At 45.5% G+C, this 18,044-nt stretch overlaps 2 protein-coding genes and 1 pseudogene across 6 annotated transcripts in view; 2 read left to right on the forward strand and 1 right to left on the reverse strand.

Annotated features, from left to right (window-relative positions):
* Positions 1-1,445: 1,445 nt before the first annotated feature.
* On the reverse strand, positions 1,446-5,476 carry PIGW (phosphatidylinositol glycan anchor biosynthesis class W). 3 transcript variants are annotated; one of them, XM_077745609.1, is made up of 2 exons: positions 5,298-5,476; positions 1,446-3,361 (listed from the first exon to the last, which is right to left on the reverse strand). In XM_077745609.1, exon 2 carries the CDS (start codon positions 3,346-3,348, stop codon positions 1,843-1,845), a length of 1,506 nt encoding a protein of 501 aa, XP_077601735.1. In that variant the 5' UTR covers positions 3,349-3,361; positions 5,298-5,476; the 3' UTR covers positions 1,446-1,842. The 3 variants fall into 3 exon arrangements, with proteins under 3 accessions (XP_077601735.1, XP_077601734.1, XP_077601736.1); XM_077745608.1 differs by having other exon boundaries at positions 5,170-5,476; XM_077745610.1 differs by having other exon boundaries at positions 5,373-5,465.
* On the forward strand, positions 4,349-4,860 carry LOC144216281 (large ribosomal subunit protein eL21 pseudogene; annotated as a pseudogene).
* A 107-nt stretch (positions 5,477-5,583) lies between the features above and the next one.
* MYO19 (myosin XIX) overlaps positions 5,584-18,044 on the forward strand; it is a 33,491-nt gene continuing 21,030 nt past the window's right edge. The window contains exons 1-6 of one of the 3 annotated variants that reach the window (XM_077745605.1): positions 5,584-6,143; positions 6,824-6,974; positions 8,241-8,393; positions 12,653-12,791; positions 13,257-13,405; positions 15,112-15,225. In XM_077745605.1, coding sequence (XP_077601731.1) covers positions 8,382-8,393; positions 12,653-12,791; positions 13,257-13,405; positions 15,112-15,225 — 414 coding nt within the window. In that variant the 5' untranslated portion in view covers positions 5,584-6,143; positions 6,824-6,974; positions 8,241-8,381. Of the gene's footprint in view, positions 6,144-6,823; positions 6,975-8,240; positions 8,394-12,640; positions 12,792-13,256; positions 13,406-15,111; positions 15,226-18,044 lie in introns of those variants that run through there. The other 2 variants (XM_077745607.1, XM_077745606.1) reach the window with 2 other exon arrangements.

Genomic DNA, 18,044 nt, shown 5'->3' on the forward strand with positions numbered 1-18,044 from the left:
TCTCTCTCTCTCCTAGAAATAAATAAAAAACATTAAAAAAATAAATAAATAAATAAAACATTTTAAAAAATAAATAAATTTTTAACTAATTTAGAGGCAACTGATCAAAACGGAAAATCGAAAATTTAATGTTAGAGGAGGCTCCACCTACACTACAAAAATAATCTAGGTTGCTTACCAATATAAAATTAACTTGAACATTAGCATTCTGACCCTTGCCTATTTATACAGTGATTAGATTTCTACTTGAAAATAGAACACAATAGAAAGGCAGATTTTAGTTTATCTTTTTTACCCCACTTAAAAGAAAAAAAAAATTGTTAACATTTAGAGTGCAAGCAAGGGAGGGGCAGAGTGAGAGGAAGACACAGAACCTGAGGCAGGCTCAAGGCTCTGAGCTGTCAGCACATAGCCCGACATGGGGCTCAAACCCATGAACTGTGAGATCATGACCTGATCCAAAGTTGGACGCTCAACCAACTGAGCCACCCAGGCGCCCTTTTTCCCCCACTTTAAACAATATACAGGGAACATTATAATCAGAAACTAAGAATTTTATATTTTTTAAATCTTGGGTTTTGAACAGTCAGTTCAAATATCTGCTTAGAATTTTTAAATGACTCAAATTCTCAGGAGGAAATTAAACTTTAATATAGCCTAGTTGTATTAAATCAGCCTAGTACATGACTTTCTCATTGGTTCTCCTTCCCTTTAACATGGTAGATAAGACCCCTGCCTGCCTCTCTAGCTTATTACCCACCCCCTCCTATTTTCTGAGCTCCAGCCTTGAGTTCCAAGATATACTAGGTATCCTCCCAACTCAGGACCTTTGCTGAAAGATACATTCTACGTAGACTGTTCTCTGCTGTTTACCCCTTCCCTTAACCACAAACACTTGAATTCCTCAGACCACCCATTAGCTCTAGCTCAAAAAAAATACCATCTGGGAGCACCTAACTGGCTCAGTTTGTAAAGCCTGTAACTCTTGATCTCGGGGTTGTAAGTTAGAGCCCCATATTGGGTGTAGAGACTACATAAAAATGAAATCTTTTAAAAGAAATACCATCTGTGGGGAAAACTTTGACTCTATTAGGTCAGTTCTTGATTTGACACTCTTGGCAACCCATACTTCATGACTTAACACAGTTTATAATAGTTGTTCAGTGTCTGTTTCCCCACTAGATTGCAAGCTCCAAGATATCAGGAAACCTGCTTATCATCCCTAGCATAGAGTTGGCTAAAAAAAATAATAATCAGTCCCAAAGTAAAACTATTGTCTCATAGTTACTAGGCTTGTAAACTACATCATACAATTCATTCTTTGGAGCATTCAACTGTTATCTTACAGTATTTAAGTATTTGATTATAAATGCTTGATTTCATATACTTAGGCTTTTTTAAAAGATTAAAATTGACCAAGTAAAGAAGTGTTGACAGTTCCACAATTCACACTGAGATGTTTTCATGTAAATTTTATTACAAAAGTCATACAATAAATTCACAGGTATTTTCATGTAACTGTTATTATAAAAGTCATATAATAAAAAAATACAGAATGGTATGATAAAGTTAAATTCCCCCTCCCCACCCTCCAATCTTTCAGTGTCACGACGGCAGTTTCTTTAAAATACTGAAATTTAATAAATACTCTAACAAGTCACAAGACTTTTCCTCTATTGGTTTTACATAGTGTTGAGACACATTAAAACATTAAGCATCATTACTATTATAGAGGATTGAAACAAATATGGTTAATACTGGGTTGCCAAAAGCCCATTTTCTTTACATTTAATATTCTTCCTCTTTAAAATATTGCTGTAACACAGGTACTTCCCATACTGGTCACCAAAACTTTATCGTCTTATCTTGCAAGTGTAGCACATATATAATTAAACAGTTGGTAAACATATAGACATTGAGCACAAATAAGGCCCACAAAGTACTGCTGTGTAATGTATCTATCAACAGGTTGACCAGACCAGTTGTTATATTTGACAGCAAGAAAAAAATTAACTGGTTTCTATTCATAGCTGTGATTAAACAAAGACTGGGTTCCTTTCTTTTAGCTTCAGAGGCTAGAGATTCTAAATGCTTTTTATTTGTGACAGACGAATGGATCAGTTTCCAAGAACATGGCACTACAGCTTCTTTAATTAGAAATTTGGCAAAACTCAAAATTATATCACCCAGTAATAAACTACTAAGAAGGATCAGGCTAGAAGCAACTATCCAAATACAAAAGGCTAAATTGGCCATTCTCCGAGATACTACTTCTACATTTACCTGAACTATGTAGAGAGATATGAAGAGGCTAATAGCTGCCAGCAGAATACAGTATGCCCCTTTTATCCAGTCTTTGACATGTGATCTTTTTTTAAGCATATATGACCCTGTTTGCACACCAGCCATATGAATTGCCACATACCCCAAGGTAGAAATTATTCCTTCTCTGTTGGCATTTAATAAACCAACCCTTGTGCCACTACCATCAGTGCCATACAAAATTACACTTTTCAATGGGGTAAAGTCAAGGGCTAGCTGGTATAATACAATAATGCTGATTGCCACGATCCAGGATTTATTTAGAGGAAAAATAATCAAAAGCAATGATGTTATCAGTTTCACAACTATTAAGGTAAAGAAAAAGTTCCAATGAATTCCATACTCAGTCACATGTTCCTGATAGCCTATGGCTTTTATAATGACTAATCGTCCTATTCCTAGTAAGACTAATGGCCAAACAGAGTACAATGACTTTGTAAGATAATAAAATCTGGGCTCTTCTGTGTATTTTTTCCTAACTTCTGGACAAACCATTGCAGTCCCAAAAATAAAACCTCCTACTCCAAAATCCATTGCTCCTGTCCCATAGAGCTCAGTTTTGGCAAATCTTCTGGGGAAAAGTGGAAAGTCCACAGCCAAAATGGCAATAGCAGTAAATGCACTGTTAATTACACGGAAACAAGAGATGGCTGGAATGTATTCAGATTCTAGACTGATCTTCAAGAATTTTTCAAGCATTTTCCGGACAGGCATTCTGGCACAAGTTCTCCTGCAGTATATTTGATAGAACAGCCCTGCCCCACAGATAATTACAGCAAGGTGCTCAAGGAGGACAAATGAAGACAAAATGGTCAAAGTGGCCACGAGGGGAACTATCAGGAAAACAAAGTCAATGCAGAATCTGGTTCTCCAGGTATGAGAAGAACACAAGTGCTGTGAGAGAATGATCAGGAAACCTCTGCACACAATACAGAGTGCAGGCAAGCACAAGCCCTGGGTGACTTCCAGCACGCTGGTTCCATTGTGGTTACTGACAAAAGCTTCCTTCATCTGCTTCTGAGACATTCTTTCTTTCTTCCTGTGAAAACGAGCAAAGGGATGCATTGGAAAAGCAAAGTTCTTGTGGAACCTTACTTGAGTTTTCTCTTATTTTTAGGTTTCAGAGCAGAACTTTAGGCCCTAACGATTTCAAGTCAGAGCAAAACTAGAATTTGTGATTCCCCTTCCAAGGATTGTGGGATGAAACCTAACACTAACATCAGGATAAGAATGTCGTACTACTAGTATGAAATTAGTTCAAAACTTTTAGCTATTCTCAGTATAAGACAGACTCAGAAGGTAATTTGGGATATAAACCCTAAAAATGATATCAGGCAGATAGGAATTCCTATTACAAAGCATGGGATAAGCCATTAAGATTTTGTAATGCAAACTGAATACACCTAACTAATGACTTCAAGTCAAAGCCAAAAGGGACAGGGAGAGAAGTACACATTGGAGTACTTGGGTTTGTGTGAAGAGACTCTCTGAACCCATTGTCTCCAGGTCAAAATACTAGTTCTCCAGAGACCTCTAGAGCCCCAAGAGGCTCCCTACCTCATTTACATACTTTTTTTTTTTTTGAGGGAGAGTGAGCTCCAGCAGGGGGAGGGGCAGAGAGAGAGAGGGAGACAGGATCCGAAGCAGGCTCCACGCTGACAGCTTAAAACCCAATGTAGGGCTGGAACTCTCAAGCTGTGAGCTCATGACGTGAAAGGATATTGACTGTCCAACCGAAAGACCCACCCAGGCGCCCCTACAGCCAGTTTTAACCATTTTTCAGGTTAAGGTGTAGATAGGTAGAGGGGCGCCTGGGTGGCTCAGTTGGTTAAGCGTCCGACTTCGGCTCAGGTCATGATTTCGCGGTTCGTGTGTTCGAGCCCCGCATGGGGATCTGTGCTGATAGCTCAGAGCCTGGAGCCTGTTTCAGATTCTGAGTCTCCCTCTCTCTCTGCCCCTCCCCCACTCATATTCTGTCTGTCTCAAAAATAAATAAACTTAAAAAAAAAAAGAACCGCGGAACCGCCATATTCCAGTAATTCGCCAAAATGACCAACACAAAGGGAAAGAGGAGGGGTACTCGCTACATGTTCTCTAGGCCTTTTAGGAAACATGGAGTTGTTCCTTTGGCAACATACATGCGAATCTACAAGAAAGGTGATATTGTGGACATCAAGGGAATGGGCACTGTTCAAAAAGGGATGCCCCACAAATGTTACCACGGCAAAATGTAAGTCTACAATGTTACCCAGCATGCTGTTGGCATCGTCGTAAACAAGCAAGGGAAAGATTCTTGCTAAGAGAATTAATGTACGTATTGAGCATATTAAGCACTCAAAGAGCCGAGACAGCTTCCTGAAGCGTGTGAAAGAAAATGATCAGAAAAAGAAGGAAGCCAAGGAGAAGGGTACTTGGGTTCAGCTGAAGCGCCAGCCTGCCCCACCCAGAGAAGCACACTTCGTGAGAACCAATGGAAAGGAGCCTGAGCTGCTGGAGCCCATTCCTTATGAATTCATGGCATGATAAATGTAAAAAAAAATAAATAACAGACCTCAAGACTGTAAAAAAAAAAAACCTTGAAAAAAGGTGTAGATAAGTAGAATGGATGCTAATAATGGGAAAAGGGGCGGGAGCAGGGAGGCATGGGTGTATAGCACACACTAGTGTTAGTGGTTTCAAAGGGATGTAAAACACCTGTCATGTATCAGTGTCTGAAAAGTGACACACAGGAAGAAGTTTGTTAAGTAAATCAGAACCATGTTGAACACAAATGCATACATGCCTGATGGTCTGAGTCAACAACACCACCTCACGATAACAAACCGTTATAAGGGTGGGGGCGCGCACCTGGGTGGCTCAGTCAGTTGAGCTATGACTTGATTTCCAGGCAGGTCAAATCTCAGGGTGGTAGGATCAAACCTTGTGAATGGCCCCACTTTCTCTCGTTCTCTCAAATTTAAAAAAAAAAAACTGACCCAAATCGACTGGCCTTTAAAAATAAAGGAGTCCTTTCCCCGACTGACACGCGCCACGGCTGTGGTGGCCCTTACACTTCACGTGCCTTCCGTGTCCCGGCGCCTTGGCAGCGAGCCCTCTATGAGCCCCGCTGCCCCGCTACCACCGCAGCCGCACCGCCACCTGGGAGCAACCTGCTTCCGCCTCCCGAGCCCGGCTTCCGGCCGACGTGGGGCGCCTGCGCTTCCCAGCGGGCGGATTCTGCGCGCGCGCCCCGCCCAGGACAGGAGCAGTCCCCTCCCCTGGAGGTCTCTCCATGCCTGTTCTTTTTTGTGGTGGGCTTGTCGCGCCCCGGTCGATCAGAGGAGCTCCGAGCGGAGCTGGCGCGTCACGCGCCTCACCGCAGCCTCTCGAGCTCTTTGACGGGGCTCTGGCGGAGTGGTGGGGTCCGAGGGCCCGGCTCAGTGTTAAACCACGGCGTCCTCTACTGAAGGACTCCACGGCCCTGTGAGGCCCCGGAGGCCCTGCCTCCCGCGCTTCTCCCGCCAGAACACGGGAGGCCTGCGGCTCATCCCCATCTTTTCCCAGATTCTCAAAACAGTTTGTCCCTTCTGAAGCCCTATCTCAGACCCCAGCATCCCCAGCGGACCACGTGCGCCCCGCGCTGCCGGTGCGCGCCCCGCGTCGGGGGAGGAGCCAGCCCGCTCGGGCCGCTGTGCCAGAGCGGCAGCCGGCCGGTGAGCTCTGGCGGTCCAGGCTTCCTCTCCACCCCCGCTCGCTCCCGCCCTCTCCTCTTCCCTCCTCTCCCCAGGCTCTCCCGGCCCGCCAGCTTTCGCGTCAGCGTGGCGGCTCAAGCCGTGGGACCGGTGAGTGTCACCCCTAGCCCAGATCCGAAGCGCGTTACTACCCTGAAGGTGCAGGTTTGTCCCTGGAGGGCTGAGGAACAGGGGGCGTCTTCCTCTTCCTTTTCCCATTTCCTTTTGGACCGTCTCGTATCTCAAGACGGGACAGCCCAGCCCCTGGCCCCTGTCAAGAACAAGAACCTTTCATGGTCACCCTCCACCTCTCCACATTTTTGGCAGGAGGCGGCCCGAAGTCGGGGAAAGGTCTCAGCTGGTAGGCTGAGTCCCGGCTCCTGCCCCTCTCGCCTTCCTAGGGACGGAGAAGGGGCGGCTGGTCCCGGGAAGCGTCAGGGCAGCCGCGCCCTTGGTTGGGGTCACATCCACCTTCCTGGGAAGGACGTACTCTCCCCGTGCCAGGTGCTTCCGGAGCGGCATCCGAGCCCTAGTCCCGGCGGGAACCTGGTCCAGAGAGGAAGCCCTGGTTCCCGCTGGGAAACTGGTGGCGGTCCCCCTTAGGTTCCCGCCGGGGAACTGGTGGCGGTCCCCCTTAGGTTCCCAGGACCCTTACCCAGGTCTTCTCGTCTGCCCTTCCACTGTCCTCTAAGCCCAGGACGAACCTGAGGCTGGGGAGGAGGAGCTAGTGATCAGGTTGCTTCTTGCCTTGCTGTTTCATCTGTTCATTACCATCACCCTTCTGCCCACAGTGGTCACACCCGTTCCAGAAATTCTTGGCTGGTAACCGCGAAAGTGGGGAGAGCAAGAGCTGGGAGAACTGGAGAAAACCGCTCTCATCTGACGCTGGCTAGGAAAGGAAGCTGCATTGTAATAACCAACTTTTGCAAAGCTTTTTCTGAGGTACTAGCCTGTTTGATCCTTAACTCAGCATTTTGAGGTACTAGCCCGTTTGATCCTTAACTCAGCATTTTGAGGTACTAGCCCGTTTGATCCTTAACTCAGCATTTTGAGGTGTAGATACTCGTATTCTTTTTTGCAAACGAGTAAACGGAATAAGGTTTAGAGACCTCGTGTGATCTGCCTTTCAGGAGTTGTGGTCTTTGGTTTCTAACTCCACAATCTATTATGCTCCCCCTTTGATCCTCTTAAAATGAGCTTGGAGTTGAGGGAGCTTTATTCTCCTTGACCCCTTAGGTTGTCCTCTTCATAGCTGTCCTGTGGACAGCATATGGTTCATGTCCAAGGTGAATGTGCCCAACACATTTCTGATGCCCTTCTCTATCCTTTTACCAGTTTCCATGAAGTCCCTATGCCTGAGTCCTTTTAAATGCTACATGTATTCAGAGCCTCAAAAAACTCTCTGCCTGGGTTAATTCATTACAGACACCCCTCATCCTCATCCCTCCTTGCTAGGGAGGTGTGAGATCTGGGAAATTTTGAGTCTGAGGGTCACTTACAATTTTTCAGAGATTGGCCTGGGTACAGCTTCACAACACCCCTGTCTCTGAGACAGATGTTCCTTTGAAATCCTTGCTGTCTTAATGTTGACGCTGGACTGTTCCACCTGATTAGTGCCCCCAAATGGATTATCTGTCTTTAGTAGTAGTACTACCAATATTCCCCCTCTGAGTGAATTTTCAGATTTGTACTCCATAACATGGACCTTCACAACCCACCTGAAGGTTACCTTGTAAGGTAGATTTTCAAGATGAGGGATCAAGGTGGGTCAGGAAGCTGATGTGGCTTTCCTGTGAATCACTGAGCTATGATTTTGCTTCCCTAGAGCATCAGGAATTGACTCCAGCCTCCCTGCTCTATCAATTACTGACTGCACTAATATAGGATACGGAGATGATAGGACACGAGACTTCTCTGTCTCCCAGCATCTTCATCTTCCATGGCACACTGACTCAGAACATATGTAGCCCTACCTCAAACCCCTATAGTAAAACTGGCCCTGAAGGAGCCCTGGGAGCCTCTGAAGGTTCTCATAAAAGTTTTCTCTGTTCCCTAATTGGCAGGGGATAGGGCAGACTTTTCCTCTTTGCCCAGGCTTGCCCTTTTTCTCATTGTGGTTCCTCATGCTTGGTGGGAGGAGCAAGAGTGAGTCATTCTGGAGAAGCCCTTAACCTGTGCGTGGCCCTTGTCTTCTCTCCCATGTTATAGGCTCTGGGCGTGACTCTTCTCAGATTCCTCCAGAACTGAGCCCTTAGCTGGACCCATGCTCCAGCCTGTGGCCCCATGACCAGGTTGATAGCACTCCTTGTGCCTGCGACCCAGAACCCTGGCTGACCACCTTGAAGCAGTATGCTCCAGCAGGTAAAACTCCACCTTTAGGTAACAGAGGCCCTGAAGCACCTAAAGCACCTTCCCATCTGTCTTTTGGCTGAGTGAAGTTTCCACTTGCCTTGACCTGGAAGGGAAAGATCCCTTAAAGGTCTTTCTTTTCTCTTTTCACATAGTCACTCCAGGGCTTTTCATTTGTCATTGAGAAGCTTTTCCTGATACCTAATTTGAATCTCTCCTATTATAGTCTTTAGCTCTTTTTCCTGGGAATGGTAAGATGGGATCAGTAGGGGAATCCTGAGGGCACTTTGATGATTTCATAAGCTTGAACACAGCAAGGGAATCCTGAGAAATGTTCCTGCCAGCCTGAACTGTTGAGGTACAGTGGAAGCCTGAGGTTTCCAAGAGGAGGTATTTTTTGAAGGTGAACCTTAAAGAATAATTAGGAATTAGACAGGAGGAGAAAGGAAATAAGTAGTCCAGGCAAAGAAGTCAGCTTGTGCAAAAATATATAGGTGCAGATGCCTATGTAGAAATATAGAAGGATTCTGTCGAATGAATCATGAGTGAGGGGTTGCTACTGTGACATGAAACCATGCCCTTACTCCAGGCCTCTGCCTCCTTAAAAACAGCTACTATGGCCTCAGCCTTGCAGGATTCCAAAATAACCCATTTCCTATCCATATCATCCTTCCTATGCACCTCCCTGTTCAAAGAGAATGCCAGTAGATATTTGCTGCATTTTTACAGAATGTTGCCAGGCACTGGGTTGTAGCAGATGTTTAAGGTGATACCTGCTCTCCAGGAGCTCACAGTCTAGTGGAGTCCTAGGGAGGTAAGTGCCTGACACTTAAGCAGGATGACCAAGTGTGAAGCCAGGCAGCCTCAAGGGAGCCCTAGTAGACACTACTGCTTGATCATCTTCCAGACTTTTGTATCATGAAATGGGCTTGAGACTGCAGAGAAACAGGCAGGACAATTGTCTGCTCTGGGTTTTTTCTGTTTGTTTTTAACCTTTTTTGTTCTTATTAAAAAAGCAGCAATGGGGCACCTGGGTAGCTCAGTTGATAAAGCATCCGACTCTTGATTTTGGCTCAGCTCATGAGCTCACGGTTTATAGGATCCAGCCCCAGGCTGGGCTTTGCACTGACAGCACGGAGCCTGCATGGGATTCTCTTTCCCTCTCTGCCCCTCCCCAGTTCTCGAGCGTACTCTCTCTCGCAAAATAAATAAATAAACATTTTTTTAAAAGCAGTAATGTTCATCATAACCATACTAGCAGCTTCTATGTGTTGAGCCCTTGCTATATAGTAGGTACTATGCTAAACATCTTACATGTATAATTTTGTTTAGTCCTCGAACAAGTTACGATGTTATATGTACAGTACTATTGTATACCCAGTTTAGATTTAAGGCTCAGAGAGGTTAAGTGACTTATTCAAGGTCATATTCACTGTAAGCAGTATAGAAAATATAAGCAAACAGGACGTTAAAATTTAATATGGGTGCCTGGGTGGCTCAGTGGGTTAAGTGTCCGACTTTTGATTTCAGCTCATGTCATGATCTTCGAGTTTATGAGTTCAAGCCCTGCATTGGGCTTTATGCTGACAGTGCAGAGCCTGCTTGAGATTCTCTCTGTGCCCCTCCACAACTCATGCATGCACATGCTCTTGCTCTCTCGGTCTCAAAATAAATAAACCTTAAAATTACCCATAGTTTTACTACCCAGAGATAACGTCTTAGAAAATATCCTATATTTTTTCCCTACATGTATATTTTTATTTAGTTATTTATTTTTTTGCTTATTTATTTTTGAGAGAGAGAGAGAGAAACAGAGCATGAGTGGGAAAGGGGCAGAGAGAGAGGGAGACCCAGAATCCGAAGCAGGCTCCAGGCTCTGAGCTGTCAACACAGAGCCCCATGTGGGGCTCGAACCCATGAACTATGAGATCATGACCTGAGCCGAAGTCAGACGCTTAACCAACTGAGCCACCCAGGCACCCCATCTAAATATATATTTTTAAAAAAATTTTTTTATGTTTTATTTATTTCTGAGAGAGAGAGGGAGAGACAGCATGAGCAGGGGAGGGTCAGAGAGAGAGGGAGACACAGAATCCGAAACAGGCTCCAGGCTCTGAGCTAGCCAGCAGCACAGAGCCTGACGCGGGGCTCGAACCCACAAACCATGAAATCATGACCTGAGCCAAAGTCGGACGCTCAACCCACTGAGCCACCCAGGCGCCCCTCTAAATATATATTTTTAAAACATTTGAAGCTATCATACTTTTTTGTAACCTATTTTATTTCATTGTAAGGATATACTATAAAATGTCTATCATTTGGGTTGTTTTCATTTTCTTTATAGTTATAAATAGCTGCATATATTCTGAATATTCTCATGGCCTTTACATAGGATCATTTTCTAAAAGTAGAACTGCAGGCTTAAGAGGCATGTGTAGTTTTTAGGCTTTGATATATTATTACCTAATTAAAGAAGAGCTGTTTTTAAAAGAATAATAGCTAACTTTTGGGGCATATGCCAGGTGCCTTCTCTAAATACTTGATGTAGCTAGCTCATTAGGTGCTGCCACCATTCCCGTTTTACAGATGAGGAAAATTGAGGGACAGAGAGATTAAGAAACCTACATAGCATTGTATAACTAGGAAGTGGTAGAATCAGAATTCAAATCTAGGCACTCTAGCTTTCAGGTTCAGGTTCTTGACCGTTAATACTTAGCTACATCTCTGGTTGGATCAGAGCTGATCACAAATGAGGGCTCAGTTTGTGATTTTTACCCCTCTAGAACAGAGGGATTTGCATGGATCCAGCCATGCTCTGACTTCAGCATTTATCCTGGAGGCCAAGAGCCTACCTTGTGGATTATAGTGGGCTGAAATTCAGAGAACAGGCAACATTTTTGGAAAGAAACTTGTTGGGCCTCTCGAATGGCACTTGACACCTTGGCTAGAGGCGTTTGAGCTTTTATTGTTCACTAATCTCCTTGGAAACCTACACATGTCATATCATGTACTCCTTTCTCCTAAAGCAAATATCAGCCAGGTACTACTCTCTTATACTCTTCACCCCATCTTTTCTGCAGTTTTCAGAGAGATGAGAGGAGAAGTGGGACCATGAGATGAAAATGGAAAGAGAAAACATGTGGAAAGTGTTGGCGTAAAGGATGGGCAAGGGAAAAGGAGAAAGGGCCTTTTCCTCTTGGTGCCTATTCTTTTTTTTTTTTTTTTTTAATGTTTATTTCTGAGAGAGAGACAGCGTGAGCAGGGGAGGGTCAGAGAGAGAGAGGGAGACACAGAATCTGAAGCAGGCTCCATGCTGTGAGCTAGTTGTCAGCACAGAGCCCGATGTGGGGCTCGAACCCACAAACTGTGAGATCATGACCTGAGCTGAAGCCGGACGCTTAACCGACGGAGCCACCCAGGCACCCCTCTTGGTGCCTATTCTTAACCTCATCCAACTTCCAAGCCAGGCTCCCTCTCAAAAAGACCCAGGGCAGATGAAACTAATTAAATAGCCAGGCTAAATTTAAGCCCTGAGAGCCAGGTGATGAAGGTATGGGGCTATCTCACAGCTGATTTTTCATCACAAGCTAACTGGTCTCTTTCAAAAAAGGCCCAAAACATGATTCTTTTTGTGTGTGTCCCTATAGCAGCCTACAACCTTGGGCCCTACCCCTGCCAGGCCAATAAGGCTGGTAGCTGGCCAGCCTGAAAGCTGGAGCTCATCCAAAGGAGAGGGGATTGCATTTATTCATTTACTGAGTACACACAATGTGCCAGGCACCAAGTGCTTTGTGTATCTTTTCTGTTTTTAAATTATTATTATTTTTAGAGAGAGTATGCAAGCTGGGGAAAGGGGCAGAGGGAGAGAGAATCCCAAGCAGGCTCCATGCTGTCAGAGCAGAGCCCAACACACGACACGATCATGACCTGAGCCAAAATTAAGAGTTGGATGCTCAACCGACTGAGCCACCCAGTGGTGCCCCTATCTCTTCTTATTTTTCTGACCAGTAGCCCTGTGAGTAAAGTGGTCTTATTTTCTTTTATTTACAAATGAAGAAGCTGTGGCTCAGTGAAGTTAAGTAACTTACCCAGACTCATAGGCTTAGTAAGTGGCAGAACTGAAACTTGAACCCAACCAGCCTATGATATTAGTGTCTGAGGTAGTAGAACTAGAAGCCTGTTTTCTTGCTGCTACACAGACCCGCACCCGTACATTGCTGCCAGCTGGTCTCAGTCCCAACTTTGATGGCCCTCTTCTCATGCCCTCTCAGATTAATGGCCACAGTTCAGGCTCTGATGCCCAAGGAGGGGAATCCCTCAGAGAAGACCTGCAGGAGTTCCTGGGTGGGGAGGCCCTGTTGCACGAGCTGGATGACCTCACCAAAGTGAATCCTGTGACACTGAAGACAGGTATGGGCCTCCCTGTCCTCAAGAGTGCCATCTCTAAGTGGTGCCTGGCTGGCTAAGTCAGTGGAGCATGTGACTCTTGATGTCAACTCCCATGTTGAGCATAGAGATTACTTAAAAATAAAATCTTACAAAAAAAAAGTGCCGTCTCCAAGAGGGTGGAGGTGTGACGTGGGGATTCAGCACAGCTTCCCTGGGCCATAACAAGGCAGACAGGACTCCTGACCTGGAGCCAAATGGGCTGCTCCAGACCTCTGCCTGGCAGCTGCACCCAGGCTCCCCAGGGCAGACTTTGCTCCAGATTTGGGTCTCATCTTAATTAGATCTTGTACCTATTCATCAGGGAGCTGCTGGGATCTAAAGGCACTTGGCTAATTGCAAAGGTAGTGCTGTTAGGTCAGTGTTTGTCTGCGTGGGCAGTTATGTCTATTTTTGAGCCAGAGTTTGCTAAAGGTGCCTCTGCCTCAGTCCTGAGGTGTTTGCAGGCTCGGTATGCAGTGGACATGTTCTACACCAGTGCTGGCTGCACCCTGGTGGCTCTGAACCCCTTCAAGCCCGTCCCTCAGCTCTACTCACCAGCACTGATGAGGGAGTACCATGCTGCTCCTCAGCCCCAGGTAAGCCTCAGCCACTTCCTGGGCCTCAGGGCTCTGCCGTATCCCCCTGGGCCTCCTTACAGCTTCCCAGTGTTATCCACCTATTCACCGGCCATGCAGTAGTTCACAGAGTCTGCTGGTGCCATGGCCCTGCCACCAGGCGATTGAAGAATTTTGGACACATGACAATAGGCGCAAAGTGGGAGATAAATGTTTGTTTAACTGAGTTTGGAACCTAAAATAAGGGTATAGGATAATAGAATTTTTTGTCTTATGTATGACTTTATTAATAGGAAAGAATTTACAAAGGTATATTTGTGTATTTAATAAGCCGCTTTTTTGGAAAAGTATAAAATTACATGTGATTAGGACTGCCTTAGAAAACTTGGCATGTGTTCCTCTTCGCTGAGAAAAATGAGAGTAATAAAATGCCGATGGGATGGAGGTGGTGCAGACAGGGAATAGGCTGGTTGGTGTTTAAGTGCATGATGTGTTCAGAGAAAGGCAAGAGCAAACTTGCTGGCAGGAGGGCTGCTGCCAAGGAGAGAGGCAGTAAATGAGATGGGAGATGAGATAAGAAGGGTCTGAAGCACCATGGCAGGCGGAATGAATCCACAGTGCTTCGTCCCCAGGGACTGACTGGAGCTGGAGGAGTCAGGTTCAGGAAGGTAAAACAAGATATAGGGAGACCAGTTGGAAGCTTTTAACAGTTCAGGCAAGAGGTGGCTGGAGCAGGGGCAGGTGCAGAGAGGGATGGCTCTGACACCCTCCAGAATGGTGCCTTTTCCTTCAGGAAGCTATGGGTAGGTGGTAATTGCTTGGCGGGCAGTTTTGGGCTGGCTAGGCATACAGATGGCCTCGCCCTCCAGAAGCTCATGCATAGTTAAGTATCCAAGTGGAATCCTTGGGAAGTCTGCCCTGAGAGCCCATATCTCACTGATTGACTCCTTCTTCAAAGGCAATAGCCATATCATGGTTTCCTATTTCCCCAGTGCCTGGTTTAATGTCCAGTACATTGAGGTTAAGAACAGTGGCTTTGGAATTTAAATCACATGGTTGTATTTACTTGCTGAGAGGCCTTGGAAAGGTTATTTAACCCTTCCAAACCTCAGATTTCTCATTTATACAATAGGATTAGCTATCCAACTAATGCACAGATTTTTAAAAAATTTGTAAATGTTTATTTATTTTTGAGAGAGACAAGAGTGTGAGCAGGGGAGAGGCAGAGAAAGAGGGAGACACAGAATCTGAAGCAGGCTCCAGACTCTAAGCTATCAGCACAGAGCATGATGCGGGGCTCAAGCCCACAAACTTATCATGACCTGAGTTGAGGTCAGATGCTTACCTACCTGAGCCACCCAGGTGCCCCTAATGCACAGATTTTTTTAGGCAGTAACTTGTAGGAAGATTCTTTGCATGCTGCAAAGTACAGTAGCATAAAATAAAAAGCAAAATAAGACTATTAAGGTAAGATAAGATGGGAGGACAGAGTGTTAAGGTCAGACTGGTCAAGGCCAACACTGCTTCCAGTCTGAGAGAAGATGGGTGATTATAGCCAGCATAGGGGTCTCATAGTTGGGTCTAACAATGTTCCATCCAGGAAATTTTTCTAGAGGAAGCCTCCTGGTACTGCTGTTGGCAGCCTCCCCATTTCAGCTGTCATTGGATCAGCCACTCCTTGGAGACACTTGTTCCCTCATGTGACCTTTCACCCCTTGATGTTCTAGAAACTGAGGCCTCACATCTTCGCTGTGGGTGAACAGACCTACAGGAATGTCCAGAGCCTGATCAAGCCAGTTAACCAGTCCATCATTGTCAGTGGAGAGAGTGGTGCTGGAAAGGTAGGAGGGCCTCTTTCCCGCCCTCTCAACTTCGTGCCTGGTGGGGTGGGTGGAAAAGAAGGAGGTCATTCCTTGTGGAGTCATTTGCTGCCTAGTCCTTCCCATAGTCTGGCTCAAACAGAAAGTCACTGTGCAGTGGTAGGCAAGCACTGGGCAGGAAGTCAAGAGACAGGGTTCTAGTCCAGGCTCCTCCATATAACCCTGGGTAAGATACTTTTTTTCTCAGTCTTCATTTTCTTATCAAAGGTCTCAGCTCTTAGGGTTCCTGGCTGGCTCAGTTGGTGAAGCATCTGATTTTGGCTCAGGTTATGATCTCATGATTCGTGGATTCAGGCCCTGTGTCAGGCTTTGTGCTGAGAGCTTAGAACCTGGAGCCTGCTTCAGATTGTGTCTCCTCCCTTCTCTCTCTGCCCCTCACCTGCTCGCACTCTGTCTGTCTCTCTCAAAAATAAATAAACATTTAAAAATTAAAAAAAAAAAAAAAAAGGTCTCAGCTCTAGAGCACCTGGCTGGCTCAGTCAGTTAAGTGTCTGCCTTTGGCTTAGGTCATGATCTCATGGTTTGTGAGTTGGAGCCCGCATCAGGCTTTCTGCTGTCTGCACAGAACCTGCTTTGGATCCTCTGTACCCTCTCTCTTTGCTTCTCTCTCTCTCAAAAATAAATAAGTAAAACTTAAAAAAGGTTAAAAACAAAATAGAGTCTCAGCTCTGACACCATTGGAAACAGAGGTCAGCTATTGGGATTCCAGAATAGTGGTTAAGAGCACATCAGAAAGGTATTCAGCTTCTGCAGACCTCAGTTCTTTTACTTGTAAAATGACAAGGACAGGAGGACCAACACCTAACTCATGGGACTCCAGTGACAGTTAAATGGACCAGTGCACATAGGCACTTGGTGGCATGCTTGGCACATGGCAGCACTCCTCTATGTAGCTGCGGTGACTTGTGGGAAAGGGTTTATTGGAGGAGCCCACCTGCACCTCTGGGTCCCCCATGATGGCAAGGGCAGTGCATCAGGCCAGCTGTGGGGAAGGACACAAGCATTTGATATGACTGTGTGGCCCCCTAGGTGGCGCAACCACAAATGAGATAGAATGTTGCACAGGGATGGTAAAGGAGTTGCACAGCTGGTCAGAGTAGGCCACTGGGCCAGGCCTTGCCACTTTCTTGCCAAGCCTCACCTAGCCACCCCACCCTTCCCACAATGCTTTTATCCTCATAAGAGATTCTTTTTTTTTTTTAAGTTTATTTATTTATTTTTGAGAGAGAGAGAAGTCGTGAACAGGGGTGGGGCAGAGAGAGAGAGGGAAAGAGAATCCCAAGCAGACTCCATGCTGTCAGTACAGAGCCCGACACACGGCTCTATCCCATGAACGGTGAGGTCGTGACCTGAGCTGAAATCAGGTTGGATGCTTAACCAACTGAGTCACCCGGGCATCCCCACAAGGAATTCTTTAGAACATAAAATGCCCCTGCCTATACTCAATACTCAGGGAATTGCTGAGTACTGAGTACCTGCCAGCTTCTAGGCCGTGGGCTAGCCATTGAAGAGTGGCAGGGGGAGGAAAAGCGATGAAAAAATGCAAAATATAGCTGTGGGGGTGGTTTAGGCCACTGGGAAAGAAAGGCAGGGAAACAGGTGAAGACAGTAAGCTGCAGGGGTGGCAGCTTGCACTTGGGTGTGGAGAGGATCTTTAAGAGCTCTATTAAGGTAGCCAGTACAATAGCTCATACCCAGCTCCTAGAGGAAGCTATTGTCCTCCAGAGCAACTCTGGGGCGCTGAGGCTGGACCTGGCCTGAAACCCATGCAACCAAAGCTCTGTAACCCTTTACTGAGCAGCCACTATGGTCATGTGCTGGGTCTATATGTTTTTTTTCATTTTTTTTTAATGTTTTATTTATTTCTGAGAGAGAGTGAGCAAGGGAGGGTCAGAGAGAGAGGGAGACACAGAATCTGAAATAGGCTCCAGGCTCTGAGCTAGCTGTCAGCACAGAGCCCGACATGGGTCTCGAGCCCAGGAACCATGAGATCATGGCCTGAGCTGAAGTCGGGCACTTAACCGACTGAGCCACCCAGGTGTCCCTCCCTTAATTTTAATAAGTAGTAGCATAATTACATAGTTCAAAAATCAAGCAGTACTGCAAAGCTTACAAAGAAAAATAGCAATCCCACCCCATATCTCTCAAGACTATATTCCCTCTCTCCAGAACCAACTACTTTCACATTTTCTAGCAGTTTATTTGGGTGTTTGCACCTGTATTTTTAAACAATATGCTTACATTGTTAATTTTCCAGTTTTAGACCTTATCTGTTCATTTCCTACTATGATAAAGACTTAGCCCTATTTCTCCACCCCCACATACATATGTAATTATGTCATGATTTTTTTTTAATGTTTATATTTGAGAGAGAGAGAGCATGAGCAGGGGAAGGGCAGAGAGAGATGGAGATAGAATCTGAAGCAGGCTTCAGGCTCTGAGCTGTCAGCACAGCCCCTGACTTGGGGCTCAAACCCAGTTATGGTGAGATCATGACCTGAGCCAAAGTCGGACACTCAACCGACTGAGCCACCCAGGTGCCTCTCATGATTTTTAATTAACATGCAGATTTACAGCCATGTATGTATTGTTCAAGGCAGATCCGTATAATACACTGTCCTTTCTTGTATAATTTTTACTTTCCCTCTGCTTAATAGTTACCATTTTTTTCCACTTGTTTAGTTCTGAATACCTATTATTATTACTAAACTTGTCACCAAAGCTGGGCTGACCTAATAGCAAGTATATTCGGTTTTGTTGGGTTTTTTTGTCTTGGTGGT

Source organism: Crocuta crocuta, unplaced genomic scaffold (genome assembly GCF_008692635.1).
Source record: "Crocuta crocuta isolate KB4526 unplaced genomic scaffold, BGI_CrCroc_1.0 scaffold333, whole genome shotgun sequence".
Lineage (NCBI taxonomy): Eukaryota > Metazoa > Chordata > Mammalia > Carnivora > Hyaenidae > Crocuta > Crocuta crocuta.

What these genes read in the sequence shown, in the direction of transcription:
- PIGW (XM_077745609.1), bottom strand. Translation starts at nt 3,348, where the DNA reads ATGTCTCAGAAGCAGATGAAGGAAGCTTTTGTCAGTAACCACAATGGA.